General features: G+C 37.5%; 1 protein-coding gene across 2 annotated transcripts in view; it reads left to right on the top strand.

The window, feature by feature from the left end:
• The window catches only part of PPARG (peroxisome proliferator activated receptor gamma), an 81,896-nt gene that overhangs the window by 39,161 nt on the left and 20,670 nt on the right, over positions 1-22,065 (top strand). For both annotated transcript variants that reach the window (XM_060765947.2, XM_060765946.2), the window contains exons 2-5: positions 7,459-7,686; positions 9,054-9,223; positions 11,151-11,289; positions 21,834-22,033. In XM_060765947.2, the coding sequence (XP_060621930.1) occupies positions 7,467-7,686; positions 9,054-9,223; positions 11,151-11,289; positions 21,834-22,033 (729 nt within the window). In that variant the 5' untranslated portion in view covers positions 7,459-7,466. The remainder of the gene's footprint in view (positions 1-7,458; positions 7,687-9,053; positions 9,224-11,150; positions 11,290-21,833; positions 22,034-22,065) is intronic.

The following is a 22,065-nucleotide window of genomic DNA, read 5'->3' as shown; positions in this document are numbered from 1 at the left end:
GGCTACAATACAGGTCATGAGTTCCTTGTACAGGCTCAGAAAGACGAAACTGTTCTGTTCTGCCTTCCCTTGATCCATAAGGATGAGTGGAGCATTGCCCCACCAAGTAGGGATAATGTATAATACTGTATATATATTCTTACAAGATTGCCCACTAGGTCAAGGAACTAACTTGCTAACTCTCATGTACAATCAGCTCTCCACATTCTCTGGGATTAGGTGCACAGGGCCCTGCAAAAGTGAAAAACCATACATAAAAAAATGCTGTTTTGTTTAATCTGAGAGAATGTCTCAGGTCCTCAAGGTCCTCCAGAGTGACTTTGTTTTCAACACCTGGCAGAAAATAACCATAGAATTGCACTGGAGGACTTCCTAGAGAGAACATTTTAATCAAATCCTCAAGTAATCAAAACCACTGAATTCAGACCTGTAGATGGGGAGGGCCAACTGTAATCTCCCTGCCTGTGAATAGGGCTGGGCAAATGAGAGGGGTTAGGGGGCCACATTAGCACCACCATCTCGGAGGATTCTCCTTCACTTTCTGCCTTCATAAATAATAATAATGATGATGATATTTTGTTCCTAAATGTTCCCTGGGGAGCATGAGAACATGTTTGCCATGTTTGCAGGGTTATTTTAGGTCTAGAAGAAGCCTTTTTAAAAACAGAGCAGGGTTGGTTTAATTCATAAAGGGCCTAAAAGGGGGACAAAATGTGGTGAAAATGCTTCCCACAACCTAGATGCTGTGTGGGGAATGAAGGTGGGGTTCTTAAAAAAAAGCCTTCCTCTGAGATAGAGGGATTGTAATTTGCCAAAAGCCACCCAGTGGGTTTCCATGGCCAAACAAGGTCTTCCAGATTTCTTATCCAGGATTCAACGCGCTACAACATGCTAGACCTCAATATGTCTCATTTCTAATTAAAATAGTCAGGACCTACAGAATGGCAGTCATGCAAGTTTTATCTTCTACTTATTGTACTCATGACATGAAGAAAAATTTATAAAAACTTCAAGTTCATTTGCCATCTTTACATATTTACTTTGATACTGGCCTTCAATATGAAACTCAATATATTGTATTTTGATCAAAACTTTCCTCCTTTTCCTATCTAATTATACCTAATTGAGTCAGGTTGAGATCAGGTGTGTTCTAAATTCCTTAGGTATGTTTTTCTTCTAATGATGATTCTATATCATCAAAGCAATTTTTTTTGCAAGTGGGGTGTGTGTGAATGTTTTGTTTAAAATATAAAAAACTATAAGCAATTATGAAAATCAGAAACATAGTTTTCTTGTGTTAAGGAAGACTCAGACTGCCTAGGACTACAACTGTCGCTATTAACTGCCTTCAAGTTGACTTCAAAGTAGAGCTCTAGGTCACCCTATCCTCAACAACCCTGCTCAGGTCTTGCAGACTTGATTGCATCTATCTAAAGCACTGTCTTCATCATTTCCCCCTGTCTTTTACCTTACCAAGTATTATTGTCAATTCTAGTGAGTCATATCTTCTCATTATATGTTCAAATTATGACAGTGTTGGTTTAGTCATCTTGACTTTCCTCTAGGATTCATTTATTGATGTTTTTAGCAGTCCACTGTATCCATAGAACTCTTCTCTAGCATCACATTTTAAATTAGTTTATTTTCTTCCTTCCAGTTTTCTTCACTATCCAGCTTTCACAACATATATCAAAATTGGTGATGTGATTATACGATTCATCCTAACTTTAGTATTAAAAATCTTGTCTAATTCCTTTGTACTTGCTCTTTCAAGTCTTAGTCTTCTAATTCCTCCGTTCTGATTACTAACTCAACCAAAGGTAAGGAAAACTGTTCCAGTGTCTTTATTGGTTGAATCTATCCATCTGTAATGTGCTTTGGAGGCATGAATTCCAATATTTACTTGAAGATTCTTTTTGTTACATCGGGTTAACATCTGATCTTATCTTATGCTATCACAGACAGGATTTGAGAAAATGAGAATAAAATGCAAAAATATGACAAAATTTAGGGAAATTATAGTGCTGTATCCAACCTTCGGTATAATAGAATCTTCACTACTTTTCATAATACTAGTTTAACAAGGGGAGAATCCCTATAAAATATTGAAGTATATCCCAAGTTCTAGGGGAAATTCATGTCTGATGAATGCATTTGGGAAGATTTTATTATTTGTTACCATCATTGAAACTTGCAAAAAAGTTTCAGTGCTGAGATGCTGTGAAAGAGTCTCTTAGCGGTTTCTTATTTGTTTCTGATAACGTCTAGGATATGGATGTGAAGAATGGGAGGGTTGCTTTGAAATGTCAAGGTTGCCTCCCGAGCAATAGTTCTTGCTGGCCGTGTAAGAACACAAGTAGCACTTCTTTTAAAACAAGATTTCACGCATTTATGCAAAATGTTGCTCTGCAAAATCTGTTTTTTCCCTTTGTGAACTGAAGCACTAGGCCACAGCAATGGCAGATTAAAAAGAAAAATGTGAACAATCCATCCAGAGCTTCTTTTTTTTAATTACATGCAGCAAGGCAGTCATAGTTTATGCACAAAATGACATTGCTGATGAAGAAGGCAGGAAACGCCTTGCCATTTATACGAAGAAGAAAAATTAAGTAGTTTGTCATTTTCTCATAGAATAAAAAGGCAAGTGTCGATTGACATCACTTCAAGAATATGGACTCTAGGATAACATTGACATTATTTTAGCTTACAACTATGTTTCTTCTTATTGCGATTTTCCTATTCAGCAGTGCAAACTTACTGGTCACATGAATTTTCTTAGCATTTTTTTCCTAACCACATTTTCAGATCTTATTTCTAAAAAAGAAATCTGATAATAATGACATTTTATCAGCTATTTCATACAAATTGAATAGTGTAATGGATTGGCCTACCTTAAAGGGTTGTTTTTAAAAGGCAGAGAACAGGCCCAACTTGCAAAAGCTAAGGAGAAAGGTGGGTGGAGCAAACAGGCAGCTGCATAGCCAGAAATGCAATCTGATTGGCTGATGAAATTGGAGGGAAAAGCTCGGTAACTGGAGTTGGGCAGAGCCAGAGGCAAAGAGAAGATGCTGAAGCAGCCATTTTAAGTTTAGTTAGGAGTTTGGTGGGAAAGAAGACAGTCGGGAGTTTGAAGGGGGAAGGAAGGAAGAGTTGGGAACAGTTTGTTTTATTAAAGGTATCTCTTTGAGGATAGTAGTTGATAGGCCTCTATAGTGATTAGAGTGCTGGGGGAAGAAGGGAGAATCAAAAGGTTGTAAATATCCTGTTTGTATTCCTGTGTGTAACTTTATTTTAAGAAACTCCGGATAAAACTACCATCCTCTGTCAGGAGTAAAGCCTGGGAAGTTATTTGAAACTATTACGCATATTAACTGTTCAAAATAAGCAACATTTTCCTGTTGTGTTCCAACTGAAGTCTTCGTGCGGCTTTTTAAACATTCCAGTGAAAGAGGTGGCCTATTAAAAGAATAAATTGGTGGCAGCAAAAGAAATATTAATAAATAATGGGAGACAGCAAAGGCAAAATATAAAAGACAGTGGTAGCTTCCCACTGACTGGCCTTGTGTGTGTGTGAGGGTGTGTGTGCTCTGATTCCCTCACGGCCTTGCCTTAGGCCAGACCTTGTCATTTGTCCTTTGTCCTCCATCTTGTGTGTGGTGTGCCTGAGGCAGATTCTGCCTTCTCTCCCTCTGTCTTTGTTGTTGTTTGTTATAAACAGCATTGCAAATGAATAAACAAACTGAAGCAACCAGAAGGATTGTGTAGGTTGGGACCAAAAGTTTTCTGGATTTTGGATTTTTTCAAATTCTGGAATACTTCAGATTGCATTTGGGAATGACTCGGATACAGCCTCCCCTTCCACCTCCCAGGTCGTTCTTGGTTTCTCAAAATGGAAAGTGTATGAAGTGTTTCTGTGTATATATGTTTGCGGGATCAGATGCTGGGGGGGGGAGGGGGGGGAGGAAACACAAAGGTGATGAATTTGACTCCTGGAGGTTCAGTTGCCTATTAGCAGAACTGATGGGATTTAAATGTAAAATAAACAAACTATCATTTTAACTAATGATATTTCTGCAATTAAAGCAATAGGAAAGTCTCCATAAATGCCACTTATTAAACAAAGGCTTGGTCCCAATGGAAAATCTGTGTAATGTTTTTCATAGCCTTGCTCTATAGTTGTAATCCATATAATTTCAGTATTAGGATAAGCTGCATCACAATGCCAACTCATTAATCGGCAATGGTTGATAAGTCTAATGCCACATTTACTGCATGAGTTCTGTTTCATGGCCCTGTGGTAAAGTAGTCAGGTCACCCTCAACACTAAAGATTTTCTTCTGGTGCCAAACCAAAATATTTTTCTTTATTAAAGCTTTCAGGGGCTAACATGTTTTGAATGTACATGCCTATGGCTTCAAGCTTTTTTAAATGGTTTTGGTTGTTGTGGTGTTTAATATGTTTTATATGGTCCAAATTTATTTATGCTTTTAATATGAAAAAAATGTTTTCAGTGGTTTGTATTGTACACTGCTCTAAGAGCATGCGACAAAGGGTGTTTTAATTTAAAAAAAAAACATTAAAAATATTATTAATTCCAAATAGTTGGCTTCACAGATACAATAAATGTGATGATAGAATCTATGTATTTATTTACGGCATTTATATTCCGCCCTTCTCACCTCGAAGGGTACTCTAACACATTTTCAGTTTTGTTTCCTCCTCACAAAGCCAAGTTGACTTTATAACAGAGCAGTATCCTAAAGAAATGTGAAAGTTTGGTGAAGGAGAAAGACCTAGAGACCTCCTTCAGCAAACATCAAATTTTGCAGGAGAGAGAATGAATAATGTCCTCTCTTTTGTCTTGTCTATTCCTAATTTGCTTTAGAAATTTCTAAAGACAAGCAAAGTGAACAAACTGCTGAATGAAAGCCTCATGTGATGGATGTTTCATGTGACTACTTTGTACTTTATCCAAGTCTCATAATCACTGAAAATTCTTCTAACCTGCTCCCTAGCCATATTTACTTGGGAGAAAATCCAGTGGTTCCCCAGTGCTGCCTCCCAAAGAAATATGCATAGGATTTCAAACTTCAAGGCATGCCCAGACTCACCTGGGCCATAGAGTTCATTGGCTGCCTTCGCAGTGACACCAGCTACTGTGAAATGTTTGCATATGTCACAGAGGAAGTTAAAAGTTGACACAAGCCTCTCCTCCTTATTCTTACAGTTACCTTTGATAAAACACTGCTGCTTTTAGGATAAAAAACAACTTTTGGGCAGAAGGATACAGAAGTGTTGGCTGTGGTTTAAAGGAAATAGAATCAGTTCAGTTTTATTACATAAAGGTGCAAAGTCCACACATGCTGATAAGCTCCACATTCAAAAGAAATAACCAAAACCCATGATTTTTCAGTCTAATCTTAGAAGTTTTGAGGTTGTCTAACTGAGAGGCAATATTACCTAGCAGTTTGAGTATTGGACTGAAACTCTGGAGACCGGGGTTTGAATCCTTTTTCAGCCATGGAAAACCACTGAGTGACCCTGAACAAGTCACATTTTCATGGCTTCAGAGGAAGGCAATGGCAAACCCCATCCAAAAACTCTTACCAAGAAAATCCCATGGTGGAGTCACCATACATCAGAAGTGACTTGAAGGCACTCAGCAACAATTGAACAGTAGCGTTTTGAGGAAGGGTTTTTATCATAAAGTTTGCTGAGATAAGTGTTTGGTCTGCTTAATGTTGTGCTTAAGTCCTACTTAATATTATTATTAAGTAGGCTCTTGTCTGACCTTACAATAACTTTGGATAGTTTTAAAGTGCCAGACTTGAAACCCAAAGATTCCTGTCTAAGCAGAAAAACAAAACTAGTGTGGATTTTTTTCCCCACACCAACAGCATGATGGATATAATGTATAGCTCAGTGGTATCTCCTCAGGCTGACATACCCCTTCCCAGTTTTAGTCTTCTCCAAGAAGCTCTGTTACTAGGGATGCTCTTCACTTGTTAAGCTGCAGATATTTAGGATTATGTGTGGGATCTTCTGTCTGAAAAAATAGTATGTGTGCTACCACTAAACCAGGCCCCATTCCCACTCCTATGATAACATCCTTCCACAACCTGGAGTTTTACAGATGTGTTGAACCACTGCTTCAAGCGTACCTACCCTACCCTCAATGGAGTGATGACAATTGTAGTCCCATGCATCTGGAGGGACTTGGAGGATACTGATTATACAAAGGTATTTTCAGATATAATGGCAAGGGATTCTGAATGTTGTGTAAGGTGTGCTCCATCCAACAACAACTTTATGTAGGGGCTGGGTTTCCAGTTAAGTGAGTCTGCCTTCCACATAAACAATGAAGTAATAATTGTATTGGACACAATCCATGAGGGGGCCTCCTACACAATTCTCATCTCAGTTAATGGGAGTTATCTGAAAGGATTGTGGTGAACCTACTTCTCTATTATACCCATTGTTTTCTATATTATCTTGCAACTTCTGATATACATTCTTACTCTACTTTGCATGATGAAAACAAATACTGCCTAATATACATGGTGTTTTCTAAAGGTGCACCAGAGACACCCAAATTAGTACACTATATCTATATCTAGATATGTATATTGTGTTCATGCAACAAGCAGCCATAGCAGAGCACCTGATGAACCAACCTGGACACAGCATATTATTTGAGAACACAGAAATGCTGGATCACTCTAACAACCACCATGTCAGACTACACAGAGAAGCCATTGAAATCCACAAGCATGTGGACAATTTCAACAGAAAGGAGGAAACCATGAAAATGAACAAAATCTGGCTACCAGTATTAAAAAAAACTCTAAAATTACAACAGCAAAACAACAGAGGAAAAACAATCAGGGACATCTAATCACCTCTCAACAAAAGATTTCCCCAGGCACTGCCAGGCCATCAAATGCTAATCAAGGTGGTCAGTTGGAACATTCACACCTAGCTCCAGCAGACAAGAGTTCTTTGTCCTACCGTAGTCATTCCATAGATATATAAAACCCATTTTCCTAGTTCCAACAGACCTCACAACCTCTGAGGATGCTTGCCATAGATGCAGGCGAAACGTCAGGAGAGAATGCCTCTAGACCATGGCCATACAGCCCGAAAAAACCTACAACAACCCAGTGATTCTGGCCATGAAAGCCTTCAACAATATTATGCCATTTGTGCTCTGAAATAGGCATCTCCTATTTAAACAGAAATAAAAATTATGCTAGGTTTTCAGTTCAGCCCTTTCTAGATAGGTTTCATCTCCTTTCCATATCTTGTATTTTCTCACATTGTCCCTTATGCCCTTGTTATTTCCCATTATTCCTTTCCTAGCACTTAAATTTATGTGAGCACCAGTTTTAACTATATAAATGATAACATTTTCTTTCCTAAATTCTGAAGTTTCATTCTTTTTTCTCTTTTTTCTTTCAGGGTTTACAATGGTTGACACAGAAATGCCGTTTTGGCCCATGAACTTTGGAATTAGCCCTGTCGACCTTTCTGCAATGGATGAACATTCACATTCCTTCGACATAAAGCCCTTCACGACAGTTGATTTTTCCAGCCTTTCTTCGCCACATTATGAAGACCTTGCTCTGGCAAGAACCGACCAAATGGCCATTGACTACAAATATGATGTGAAATTTCAAGAATGCCAAAGTAGGTTGGATTTTTATTACTTGAGAGGTGTTTCTAGACCTTTCACTTTCAAATAAATATGAGGGGGGGGGGTGATATAGTTTCAGCTTTCGTTAAAACCAAAGACATTAATAAAATATGCAGAAGATGTGCTTATTCTTCAAATAATATAATGGCATGACACTATGAGGGAAGAGGGCATACTTTGAATCAGAGTTTCATTTTAATATTCCATCATCTGGCATAAGGCATGGCTAGGCTAGGGAACTTGTGATTCTCTAGACTGAGACTGTAGCTTCCACTGTGCCTTTTAAGTGCCCACGTTGACTAAGGCTGACGGGAATGACAATCCGACAACATTTGCAAGGACACATCTTGTAGATTAGTTTGTATTCACATTCTTTGGGGGAAGACATCAGTCAGCACCTTTGATAGCACCTTTGGTCTAAAGCCGAAAGCAGATTCACCATGAGCTGGCATGGAATCCACCAGAGTTTTGGCAATGGAACCAATTGCCTATAGAGGTGTTTGAGAAGGACTGCACAACCTGTGGCCCTCCAGATGTTTGGGCCTCATTCCTCCAGAAGTCCTAGCCAGCTTGTCCAGTGGGAGCTGGAGTCCAAAACACCTGGAAGGCTACAATTGTGCAGAACTGTGATAGAATCTCCTCATTTGGATGTCTCCAGAAAGTGGACAAGCGGTGATGCGTTAGATCAAGGGTGTCCAGACGTTTGGCTTCCCTGGGTCACATTGGAAGAAAAATAATTGTCTTGGCATACACATAAAATACACTAAGGATAGCTAATGAGTAAAAAAAGAAGATCCATGCATAATTTTCGTGGTATCTGCCACCACTGATAAACAAAAAAAGGTCCTTGCATAATAATCCTAATTATGTGCTGCCCCATTCAGTGTTTTTTAAAAAAATATTGAGCAGATCAAAAATTTGCAATCACTGATATAGAAAATGTATATATCTTAGTAATAAAATAACATTAATCTTTAAAATATTTTTATTATAAAGTTTAAAGAAAATTGGGCAACATAAAACTAATGAGATATTTGACACTGTTTTTGAGAAAGTAACACATTAATATCTAGTTTGATGGAAGTAACTACAATTCTCACTGCCCTGAGCTGCATATGGCAAATGGGCTGCATGTTGAACAAGCCTGCTTTAGAACCTACATTGAACAGGAGTTTGGACTAGATGGCTCATTAGTCTATGATTATGTGGTTCTTTGACTGTGATGATTAAAAGAAAATGGGGGAAAGAGAAAATAATGTATTAATGACTGCAAAATATGGCTTGAGATATCTGTTGCCAGTGTTAACATACATTTCAAGTTTGTAGTGATTTCCTCTTTTACAATCTGCCTTTTGTACAGATGCAATCAAGCTAGAGCCTCCATCTCCACCATACTTCTCAGAAAAAGTTCAAATGTACAATAAATCTCATGAAGACACCTCCAGTTCTCTAATGGCCATTGAATGCAGAGTGTGTGGGGACAAAGCTTCTGGATTTCATTATGGAGTTCATGCATGTGAAGGCTGCAAGGTTGGTAGACTTAAATAAGATTATTCTTCGTTGAAATTTCCAGTCATGTAAAAACTTTAATTCCAGTGATGAGGAATCTCTCTGTAGAACCACTTATCAATTATTATTTTTCTTCTTCTTCACCATTATCAGATATGATAGAATGCCCTGCTTCTGATGACCTATTTTTAATGGAACATGTAACTCAGTTAGGCTAGACATTGGATGAACCTCAGAGGGCCGTGAAATATCTATCCAGAGAGCATCATGTTTTGGGAACAGGAGCAAACAGTCTCACATTCAGTTTGGGAATGCCAGCAACCTCTAGGTTGATGATTTCTCCACAGAATCCTTTCTTCCTTCTGTTTGGAAACAATTTATAATCAGAGGATGCTAGATTTCATTTTGCATGGTTACAGATTCTCATGTTACTTGTCTGTGTGTGTGTGTTAAAACATATTACAACAAAATAGTGCTGAATCCCAAGTCCTCATATTTCCATCAAAGCAACAGAAGCAAATTCGATTTTATTCCTTACGTCATTATGGTGCTGTGATTTAAATTACTTTAAAATACAAAACTCATAAAATACATGCTCATAGCATAATTTCTAAAATTGGATTTGGCAGAGCCAGTTGTTTGCCTGCTTCCATTGACATATTAAAAATATAGACACAATTGCAATGTACTGAGCATAGAGAAGTACTACAAGCTACTGAACACATGGCCTTTAAGGCTGGGGAGGACATCAGACCTTTAGAGGCCTATTGGTTTAAAATTACATAACTGCAGTACAGATGAAGTTATATTTCACCTGTTCTGATCCTGTTTTAACTAACAATGTCCTCATATCCTTTTAACATACATCCAGATCACAGTTTGAACTCTTAATTCATAAAATACTTTTTTGGTTTAGAAGTAAAGGTTTTATGAAACATCAGATTTGAAGAAACTAACCACACCCATAAATGTTTACATCTCTGAGGTTTTTCAAGATGTTTATTGTTTATTGGTTTGGTTTTATTGTTTTAACTATATTTTTCTTGTGATATGTTATATGTTTTAAGTAGGTTTCTTTGTAATTCTTATTTATGCTGGGCTTGGTCCCCATGTAAGCCGCCCCAAGTCCCTTCAGGGAGATTGTGGTAGGATATAAGAATAAAGAAGTTGTTGTTGTTATATCTCTGGAGACCAGAAATGGAAACCCACTTTTAACTTTAGAAAACCCTGTGATGGCCTTGTAGTTGCCACATGTCAGAAATAACCTATAGTCACACAACAAAAGGAGTAAACCAAGAGGTGCAAGGATGTGGAATTGTAGTAATTCAAAAAGCAAATATTAGGCGGTAATTAGAGTAATTTATGTGTATTCAGGTCTCTGAAATAAATAAAAATTAAAGGATGAAATTCACCAAACACCAAAAGCTGTTCAGGCACCAACCTTTTAATTATTATTTTTTACTTAAATGATAACATTTTCACTTTTTAAAAAAGGTATGTCAAATCATTTTCTCACGATCTGTAATTTAAAATTCTAAGCAGATGTCAAATTCTTGCAAAGTTATATCTGAGACAATAGACAATTACTTCTTAGCATATATTAGTTATCTTCCATCTTCCTCCATTATCCTACATATTATGTGTTCGTTACTTGGAATTGTGTTATTCATAAACATATACATCAGGAAGTAAGCTCCACTGAAACCAAGAGGACGTGGTTTAAAATAAACATAAATGAATCTTATGAAATACTACACTGTTCTGTACAAACACTTGAGCAATCAGAGTGTATACAATGCTAAGAATTATTCTTTACATCTTCTGGCACAACTTTAAAAGCAGTATCTTTGGTATAAAATGAATACATGTTTTCCCTCTCAATGACGCCAGACACAGGAAGATTTTTAATGATCAATCTTTAACCCCCATCCCTTTATTCCTATTGAAGGGCTTCTTTCGTAGAACAATTCGGTTAAAGTTAATCTATGATCGATGTGATCTCAACTGTCGTATTCATAAGAAAAGCAGAAATAAATGTCAATACTGCAGATTCCAGAAATGCCTTGCAGTTGGAATGTCACACAATGGTGAGTGTATAATTTCTTTTTTTTTTCCCTCCCTCCATATATGTAGTACAGACATAGTGGCTCGGATGGTATTAATCCACATTTTGTTATGGCATTTAAGGATCAGAAACAAGTTCAGCAGGTATAACCAGAAGCATCATAGAAGGCAGCGTCAGACCATTTCCTGAGCTTCAAACATCCTTTCTCCCAAAATCCCTTGGGCAAGATGGCCAAAGCTTTTTTCTAGCTCATGCCATTAATTTATTGGTTGGTCTTATCACTTTTGGGTGATCAAGCACCTATGCCATGCTGCCTCTTTACAAAGTCAGTAACAAAAGTATAAATGTTATAGTTATTTTAAAAGTGCTTAAACAGTATCTAAATTTACAACATTATACATGGAATTTATTAAAAGGCTATCTATGGATTTTGTTTCCAAAAAGTACCAAATCAAAACAGGAATCAGCCACAGTTGGAAATCTAACACCCCATAAACCAGTTTGCATGAGTGAGGAGAGACTCTCAAATAAGACAGATGAGTAGGAAATGGTATGAACCTAAACTCTTCGGGTATGGACCCATTGTGATTGTTGTAGTATTATTTGGATCCCTGAATTTTCGAAAACTGAAGCCAGAATAGACATGTAGTTGAGCACTAGTTTGCAAAACACTGTAAAATGTGTGACAGCTGGAAAAGATCTGCACTTATCAGCAGTATGCTTGCTGGTATTTTGCTTGCTGCATCTGTTATACACAAGCAATGTTTATCATTCTTTATGTTCCCATCACTGTTTCCTTCACTTCATTATCTTTTATGCTTTTTCTACCATACTGTACATTTTTCTGTCTCAGTACAAATTTGGGAAGTTTCATCCTTCTATTTCCAATGTGTTCCAATGCATGGAATCTGGACATTGCCAAAAATGTATAAACTGATCATCTACCTCATTTGGTATATAATTTGATGATGCCCTCCAGCCATTTTTCAATCCTGATTGTTTTGTCTGAATGTTTCCCATCAGTTATTAGTGATAGATTATACATTAATTTTGTGATACCTCCATAAATTATAAAAGAAAGTGTTATTTCTACTGTTCAAGTTTTTTTGGATAAAGATGGAGAAAACAGGCCTAAAGTATATTAGTAAAAAAAGAGCTATACACACTCATGCATGTACATGGCTCATGGTCAGCCACGGTCCAAATTTATTGCTTGGAAAACTACCCAGTTGTGTAGGTTACAGTTCTCTTCTACTTCCCCAATCCTCTTTCCTTCTTTTCCATTGCAACATTTCTATCAAAGTGCACTAGCTTTAGCTTGCCTGGTTATTTGCATACTATTTTAGAAATCAAGATTATATCATTACTGCCTTTTCCTTGTTACCCATCTCATGCCCCTTTTTCGTTTGTGACTAATTTGCTGATTTGCATCAAATGGTAAGAGGTACATTTTGAAGTGTACTGACTAAGTAATGCTTTTGTTACTTCATCTGCATGAGGAAACCTACCTCTGAAAAGGATTTCAAATTGAAATCTACATCTGAAAATGTAGACATTGCTTGAAACATGCATAAGTTTGATGGAATGCTGGTAATTTTAAAAAACGAGATCATATGTTATATACTCTTCTGAGGTAACAGGATAGAGATTTCTGGAACTACATTCACTTCACATAATTATTGTTAAAGGAATATGATTATGGCAACGTCACAAATTCAGTTCAATGTGGCTAATAGGGAAGCTAAAATAAAATGTACCATAAATAAAAGCTACCTTGTATAGAGGAAGATAGAAGATCTGGTGGTTTCTTGTCAACTGGTGCCACCAGATTGTCCAGTAATGATCATGTCATCTCCAGAGACAGAATTGTGGGCTATGATGCTAAAGGATTCCTAGTTAAAATTACATTAGGCCCACACTTTTGTGAAGGTTGAGGTGCAGAACCCTTACAAAAGTAGGAAAACAATGGATTAAATAATGCTATTCTTTACCTGAAACAACACCTCACTAGGAATTTCTTGGTTGTTCAGTGCGACTCTGCAGTTGCAGAAGATGAACATAGGGTCCTACTAGAGGATCAAGAGATTTCCTAAAAATTAATCAAGTTGTGTATAATTGAATCCCCAAAAGTTAAGGAGCTACTGAACACTATTCTATGGGTAGAAGTTTCAGAGGTATTGGAAGGTTCAACTTTGATCTGAACAGCAGTTATCCGGATATAAGCAGAGATCCTTTTATGAAGACTTTTGTCCGCCATGAACAACATTACTTTTTGTATCATTGTCATCAACTCAGCTTTGACTTCTGACTACCCTATGAATAAAACCTGCAAAATATCCTGTTATTGATGGTCCTTCTAAGGTCTTGGAAACTCAGGGTTTGCTTGATGGAGTCAATCCACCTGTAACATGGTCTTCCTATTTTCCTCCTGCCTTCCACATTACTAAACATTGCTGTTTTTTCTAATGTTGTTTGTCAGTCAGAACACCCTAATTTTTTGGGGGGGGGGGGACTTCTCCCATTTCACTTGCTGCCAAGTGAGAATTGTTTGCTGTCCTTCACTGTGCTGTGACAGTTTCTTTTCCTGCCTATATGGCTTAACTGGATGAAATTCCTCCCTAGGTGGCATCTGGTTACTTCAGTAACATCAGCATACATATATCTTCTTTACTTCAAACAATTTGTCCACAGTAACATTGCCAATATCTGTTGCTATGGGACACTGTGATGTCTACACATTGACCAAATCTGGAGAAGACAGCTAAGTAAGGTTCACACTATAAAACCGTTATTGCCTTCTAGGAGCACATGGGGGCAATTTGGCAGTCTTATTGGCTGTTCTAAAGTAGCAGAAAATTGTAATCAATTTCCTGTTTGTTTGTTTGTTTGTTTTCTTCTGCGATAGCATGGAAGTTGCAGTAAAACATGGTTACATTCTGCACCTACTAAATCATATGGCACATTTTGAGCTCTTTAAAACGTTTTCCATAAGAGAAAGTTTATGGGAGATGGGCCTTGTGAGGAAGGGCTTCCACAGCCTTAAACTTTACTTTCCCAATCTCTGGAGTAAATGGTGCTAGAGGATGTAGCAGAGAAGAGGAATGTCAGGGCAACAATGGAATATGAAAAGGCAGAGTTTTGGGGTCTATCTCAGTGCACATTCCATGTTTTTCATTCTGCCAATTTTTAGTGGAGAGTAAAAAATCACCAGTATTTTACTTCTTTGTTGCTTATGTATCTTACATCTTTGCCAGAACCTTAATTTTTGCCCCTTGATGTAAAATCTTGTACAGTTTTTGAACTGTGGTGTACTTTAATGCAAAACAATCATGTGGGTCACTTGGCAAATGTGCCTATGAATATAAGTGTAAACAACAGCCGGCAGCCCATTGAATAAAAGTGGCTTAGACAAATTGGGGTGGAAAAGTGGTGGGTAGGAAAAGAATTAAGCAATCTTTCCGTCTCCAAACCCAAAACTTCTGTGTTCATGATCTCTCTCTTGCAACGCTGTATTTCACTAAAAGAAATTGCCACTGGGATTTAAAAGAATGCATTTGTGCATAACATTTAGTGTGCTCTGTTTAAGCTCGAAAGACGTAAGAACCTGGTATATATTGTATGAAATTATTAAACATAATCTCCTCTACTCCAAACTCATCATATGAATTCATGGGAAATTACTTAATATCAGCCTCCCTAAAAGCAAATTCTAATGAAGGTTCTGTAGACTTTGCTTGTCAAAGCCAAATGAAAACAGGAATAGAATGTCATAACATAGAGATGTGTATAATTCAAAATAACTGCAGACAAGACTGGGAAAATATCTTTTCTGTGGTTTTTGCTATTCTCAGTATAAAACGTAGTTAACTGACGCCAAAAGGAAATCACAACTTGGGATGGTAATGGCAACAATTCAATTGCAATGAGAAATATTCTCTTGAATGTGATCTTTTCTTTTCATTTTGAGGACAAGAATCGTACTTTCAAAATATGTTTGAATGATTTCTTATTGAAGCATATTTCATGAGTTAATTTTTAAAAATTACTAAGTCATAACATCATCTGTTAGGCTCTAAGATTCCTATTTGGCATCACAATATAAAACAGAACAATCAATGCAAACATTTGTCAGTTGCATTGCATTTTTTTCCATTGGGTAATTGAATAAAATCTTGCAATTGTGCTCACTCTGCTTATTTGCATTTGCTGGTAACTCAAGACATTCTCCTTGGATTCAGTGTGTTACCACCAGCACTATAGCTTCTTAGCCATTTTGTTAAATCTTTTGAACTAAATTAGTCAGGTTGCTGTTGTTCATTCGTTCAGCCATTTCCAACTCTTCATGACCTCATGCACCAGTCCACACCAGAGCTGCCTGCCGGCCATCACTACCCCCAGCTCCTTCAAGATCAATCCAGTCACTTCAAGGATGCCATACATCCATCTAGCCCTTGGTTTGGCCCCTCTTCCTTTTTCCTTCCATTTTCCCCAGCATAATTGTCTTCTCTAAGCTTTCCTTTCTTCTCATGATGTGGCCAAAGTACCTCATCTTTGCCTCTACTATCCTTCCCTCCAATGAGCAGTCGGGCTTTATTTCCTGAAGTATGGACTGGTTGGATCTTCTGGCGATCCAAGGCACTCTCAGAACTTTCCTCCTATGAAGAAAAAAATTAATAGAAATCCAGCAACTATATTATTATCTATTTACAATACAGATGAATGGAAGGAAAATGAAAAGAATCTGATAACAATGTTGTTAACGGCTGCAAGGCTACTAATAGCAAAATATTGGAAAGGAGAGGTGGAAATTAAGATAGAAGAATGGTACAAGGAAATTTGGAAATTAGCAATAAATGACAAATTAACATGCAATTTAAAAGTTAAAAAAGGCCTAAGGAAGGATAATGATTTTGAAAATATATGGAAAATATTTATTGAGGAAACTTTAAGGAAAGAAGATGGGAGCCAACCCCCACCAGAAGAAATGAGGTTCTGGTGGGAGTATAAAGAAAAGAAGAACTCCGGAGATGGGGAGCACAAGGGGTAGCACAACTGGGGAAAGGGAAAAAGTAATTATACGAATTATAGAGATTGTTTTTGTAATGAAAGGAATATAAATGCAATAAAAAAATTATTAGATGTTTAGAAAAAAAGAGGAGAACAAATTGAATTGTTGTAAAGAATCTGGCTTAAAGAAAAGAACGAAGTAGTTATTGTTAAGACTTATACATCTTTATTTCCTACTTTTCTTTCACTATATTGTTCCACCTCTTTTTTATGTATATAGCATTTCTTTTGTGGATAATAAAAATTAATTATGAAAAAAAAAAAAAAAAAAAGAACTTTCCTCCAACACCACAGTTCAAAAGCGTCTATCTTTCTTCGCTCAGCCTTCCCTATGGTCAAGCTCTCACATCCATAGGTGACTATGGGGAAAACTATTGCTTTAACTACGCGAATCTTCATTGCCAGTGTGATGTCTCTACTCTTCACTATTTTGTCGAGATTGGTCATTAATCTCCTCCCAAGTAGTAAATGTCTCCTGATTTCCTGGCTGCAGTCTACATCTGCAGTAATCTTTGGACATAAAAATACAAAGTCTGTCACTGCCTCCACATTTTCTCCCTCTATTTCCCAGTTATCAATCAGTCTGGTTGCCATAATCTTGTTTTTTTTTTTTTTTTAACTGCAGCCCAGCTTTTGTGCTTTCTTCTTTCACCTTGATTAGAAGGCTCCTCAGTTCCTCCTCACTTTCAGCCATCAAAGTAGCATCATCAACATATCTAAGGTTGTTAATGTTTCTTCCAGCAATTTTTATCCCAGCCTTGCATTCGTCAAGCCTCGCACATCACTTAGTCATACATGTGATTTATAAATTGATAGAAACATTTGTACCACACATGTTAGTATATCCCCCCCCCCCATCCATTTATTAGCTTCACAAATGAAATAAGAATTAACTGTATAACTTTCCTCGAGAAGGAACTATAAGCTAAGAAAGATTTAGGTCTGTTATCAAAAGCCAAAAGCTGTGTATTAAGTTTTCCCCTAAACCTCTTGTCCAGTAATGCCTACTACAACCTCATTCTATCCAATAACGTCTATACCAAATCCTAGTACCAGTGATAAAGGTTATCTTCCATTATATTCCCATTACAAACTTGAGGCTCAAGGTGGGGTGGGCTTTTCAACCACAGGGCTTTGTTTTCTATTATATCATATTCCACCATCAGGAAAAGCCAAATGTGCCTTCCGATTTCTTTCCTTGGTAACCTTCAGACTTGATTCTTGTGATTCTAATATTTTATATATATATATATATATATATATATATATACACACACACACACACACACACACACATACATATACACACACACACATACATGATGAAAAATAAGTAAAAGTAAATACTGTATCTATTTGTGACTTTGAATAGGTCACAAATATTTGAATAGGTGTGTGCTTTAGATTTTCACTACAAGAAGTGGCAACAATAAATCATATATTGAGTGAATGGAATAGCTCTTGGATCCTAAAAATTATGCTATCTACAAAGTATGCCTGAAATACCAAATCCATTGGGCAAAGTATAATATTAAGACTACTAATCATTGACAGACATAAAGATTTCCGGGAATAATTTAAAATAATTGGAAATGTTCCAGCAAATGTACACTGTGGCAAAACTGGTTTTTAATCATATTGCCTATTTCCCTCATTTTAATCTGAACAGAGCCTTGGAAATATTACTTGTTAGTCTAGAAGCCTTCCCAAATCCCAAAGCCAATGTGGCGAATTCTGAATCTCATCATATTCTTTTTCATATTTTGGTCTGGGGACCTGAAACCTCCTTCAGCCACCCAAGGAAGTTTTTTCTTTGTCGTCCGCAAGTGGGCAATGGAAGCAGCATGACAAAGAGAAACAACTTGCACTGAAATCCGGTCCTTGTCGTTTATAGCACTAATCTAGGAAATTCTCAGATTGTTAAAGGGATTATGTGCTTTGCTACGGGTTTATTGTAGGCAAATACAACAGTGTTTCTCAGGAACAGAGGAATTATCGGTTACCGGCTTTGTTAAGGGCTATAAAATTTGATGTTCATAGAAATGTATTGTCGAAACAAAGACTACAAATAATACTGTCACCACCTGTAGAAAGCACACAGCTCTCCAAGGATAGCTAGAAGACAGTCCAACTCCGTACCACAGTGTATGTGTTGACACCAGCCATCTTCAGTTGAAGTGGGAGCTTGCTGTCTATTCTAATAAACAGAAGTTTGGCTTGAATCCAGAAAAAATCTTGGTCACATGAGCCACAAGCCATGTGATATCTGTTGGTTGGGTGAGCAGAAGTTGATCAAGCCATCAATCAGTTGATCAGAACTTTTCCCAAAAGTGGGACTCAGGAAGTCATGCAAACTAGATGCAAACAAGCTCTGCAGACAGCAGGCACAATTAAAAACGAGATAATCCATTCTCAGCTTTCATCATCACTGACACGCCTACTATTCAGAGGTGATTGCTGTTGGTAAACTGAACTGCAGAATGAAAAATCTTCACATTTCACTTTGATGTGGTGCTCAGTTTTTTAAGGGCTGGGGGAAATATTATCTTCTTGATGTTCAAGTCTTTTTCTCAAGAAGCAAAGGGAAATCCAGAAAACAAAAAATCATGGCAAGATAATTCAGCTAGATAATATGTGATGTGATTTCCATCTTTGTGATGCTAAGATTTCCAGGAAAGATCAACTCTGCCTGATCGATCGCATTTGCTGAATCAGCATGTTTTACAAAGCAATCCAGATATGACAAGTAGAAAGGTCTAACTAGAAAGTAAAAAATAATCAAAGGTGCCCTTTGTTTTTGTTTTTCTTCTTTTTCTTCTCATACTATGTTATTTGAAACATCTGGAGTAAAAAATCCACACATCTTCACTGAATTGGAATGACATCATGAAAGCAACACAACCTAAAGACAATCACTGAAATCCTCTTGCTGAAACTGAATAACATCAATGTTTTTCATTAATGATGGAAGTTTAAGAGATAGTTTTGATATCCCCAATATATTGGTCAGTCCAAAGGCTAAATCCTTTTTTATAAGATGACTAGTCGCGGTAACAGGCAAGCCATGGAAAGCCTTCCCAGTCCCAGAGAAAAATTTTTAGACATCATACTCATGTAATTATAAAATTGAGACAAAGCAGGGAAGATATGTTTCTTCCACTTTTACAGAGAACCATTGGTCTGTGGATCAAGTACTGTTGCTTAAAAATGATTACAAAAATTCTGCTCTAAAGCTACTGGCTTCAGAGCAGCATATTTGAAATTAATGAGATTTTACTACTGCAAATTGTTTACACCTCTAGCCTAGGAAGGAATTAATGGCCTGCTGATGACGGCATGCATCGCTTTTTCATTCCGTTTCATCCAAAATGCTGACAATATTTTTAGCCATTCATCCTAAAAGCGCAAGATCAGTATTTTTAGATGCTGGCTTTATTTTCACGCAGGCTTTATACTTAACATATGAAGCCCCAGGGTTTGGAGAGAAACATTTTCCCAAAAAAAATGGTGGCAACTTGACAATGATTTCTCATTGGCAGGGGTTACTGGCAACTGACTGAGTACATGTACATGGTCTGTTGGGAGAAAAAAGTATTCTGCAGGCTGGAGTCCAGAACAAAGATCAGCAGGGAATTATCCAAGGCTTCTTATTGGATAAATAACAGGCATGGAATATTTTCAGGAGGTGGCCTAAATTTATACTGTCCTTCCTATCCTGATTTCCTTTCGGATTGTGAGATGCAGAAACAATGTAAATGAATCCTGAAATTAGTCAAGTGGGATTCCATTGTTCTTCAGATTCTTTTGGAGTAGGATCCCCTTGGAAGTTAACTGTAAAATAAATATAAGGCAATTGGGATCTAAACTTAGCCAATGTCCCTCAATTTAGCAATTAGATGCTCAGTGACCTCCTTTTTTATCTATCTGTTGGAGCCCCCGGTGATGCAGTGGGTTAAACCCTTGTGCCAGCAGGACTGCTGGCCAACAGGTCAGCAATTGAATCCAGGGAGAACAGGCTGAGCTCCCTCTGTCAGCTCCAGCTCCCCATGTGGAAACATGAGAGAAGCCTCACACAAAGATGGTAAAACATCCAGGCATCCCTGGGCAACGTCCTTGAACATGGCCAATTCTCTCACACCAAAAACAACGTGCAGTTTCTCAAGTCACTCCTGACATGAATATAGGTGTGTGTGTGTGTGTGTGTGTGTGTGTTATTAAGTATGTTTATATCCTGCCTTTCTTTCAACATGGAATCCAAGGCAGTGTTCAACATTTTAAAAACTGTTAATACGAAGATTAAAACACAATTAAGCTAAATTTCTTTTTAAAAAACAGAATTTAAAAATAACATTAAAGGGTATTTTAAAGCATAATAACTATAAAAAAAACTACCTTGATTTTGTAATTATTTCAAGGTGTAAAGGCGGTGCTATTTCTGACCAACAACCAACTATAACCAACGGAGTGCCAAAGACTTATTTAACAGGAAAGAACTAGGCAACCAAAATGTGGAGGCTGTGTCAAGTGACCGTGCTGTTCATAAGGAGGCAATGGTGGACATTGGGTTTATGGATCAAATGTTTTACTTTTCTTTACTAGAATAATCCCACAAAATGATTACATCTTATTCTTCCCCTTCTTCTCCCTTTTATTTTCTCTATTTTTAGGGTCTGAAATCTTTGGCTCATAAAATTGTTTACTGGTATTCATGTATTGAAATCTTGCCACACTTCTATGCACTCTTAAAGTTATTGACTCTCTGCACAAATATTGGTTTGTTGCTTTCACTTGCATATCAGTGTAGAAAACCAGAATTAGACCTTGGCATCTTTCAAATCACAATTCTGTGTTTGTGCCTGCATGGCAATTCTGAAGAGGGGCACACATATAGTCGACACTTGTGAGTCTAAAATACACTGCAGATGATGTTAATTATGAACAGTTCTAGGTAAAATTACTCTTTGGACTACAATACCCCAAATTCCCCAGCCAGCATGGCCCCTATACAGTGAGAACAGATCAAACATCTAATATCAGTGCAAAGAAAGGGTACCTGCGTACCCTTGCTACCTGCTTTCTCCGCCTTCCCGCACTTTCTGGTGTAATCCCAAATTATTTCTCTGAGAAGGCAGGAAACAGCAATATGAGCTTGCTTCTATAATGATTCAGATCCCTTGGGTCTGCCTTCCAGCAAAATACTCTGGATTCTCCTGGGGATCTTTATTACTAGCCAACAACATGCAAACTATCTTTGTGTAGCTTAGATGCTATCACTGACTGTTCTGTGAATCCTATCACTCCCATGTGCATTTTATGGGTTGGTCGTTTCTTTCCACTCTTCTTAATGCACTTTTGCCATAAAAATTCCATTCTGTTCAGCTGTGAAAGATCATGAAAAAATTATTACAACTGATAATTATGATGTTAACTGATGTTAGCGTGTAGTTTATCATTATTGTGCCATTTGTCTTTCTCTCCCCCCCCCCCCCCCACCCCCAGCTATCAGGTTTGGGAGGATGCCACAAGCAGAGAAGGAGAAGCTCTTGGCAGAGATTTCAAGTGACATCGACCAGCTAAACCCCGAGTCAGCTGATCTGCGATCCCTCGCCAAGCTCTTGTATGATTCATACATCAAATCGTTCCCTCTAACCAAAGCCAAGGCAAGGGCCATCTTGACAGGAAAGACAACAGACAAATCCGTGAGTTTTCTATATTTTCTGTTCTCTTCTCT

Source organism: Anolis sagrei, chromosome 2 (genome assembly GCF_037176765.1).
Source record: "Anolis sagrei isolate rAnoSag1 chromosome 2, rAnoSag1.mat, whole genome shotgun sequence".
Classification (NCBI taxonomy): domain Eukaryota; kingdom Metazoa; phylum Chordata; class Lepidosauria; order Squamata; family Dactyloidae; genus Anolis; species Anolis sagrei.
The sequence above is the reverse complement of the archived record's forward strand: the minus strand, read 5'-3'. Positions and strand labels throughout refer to the sequence as shown.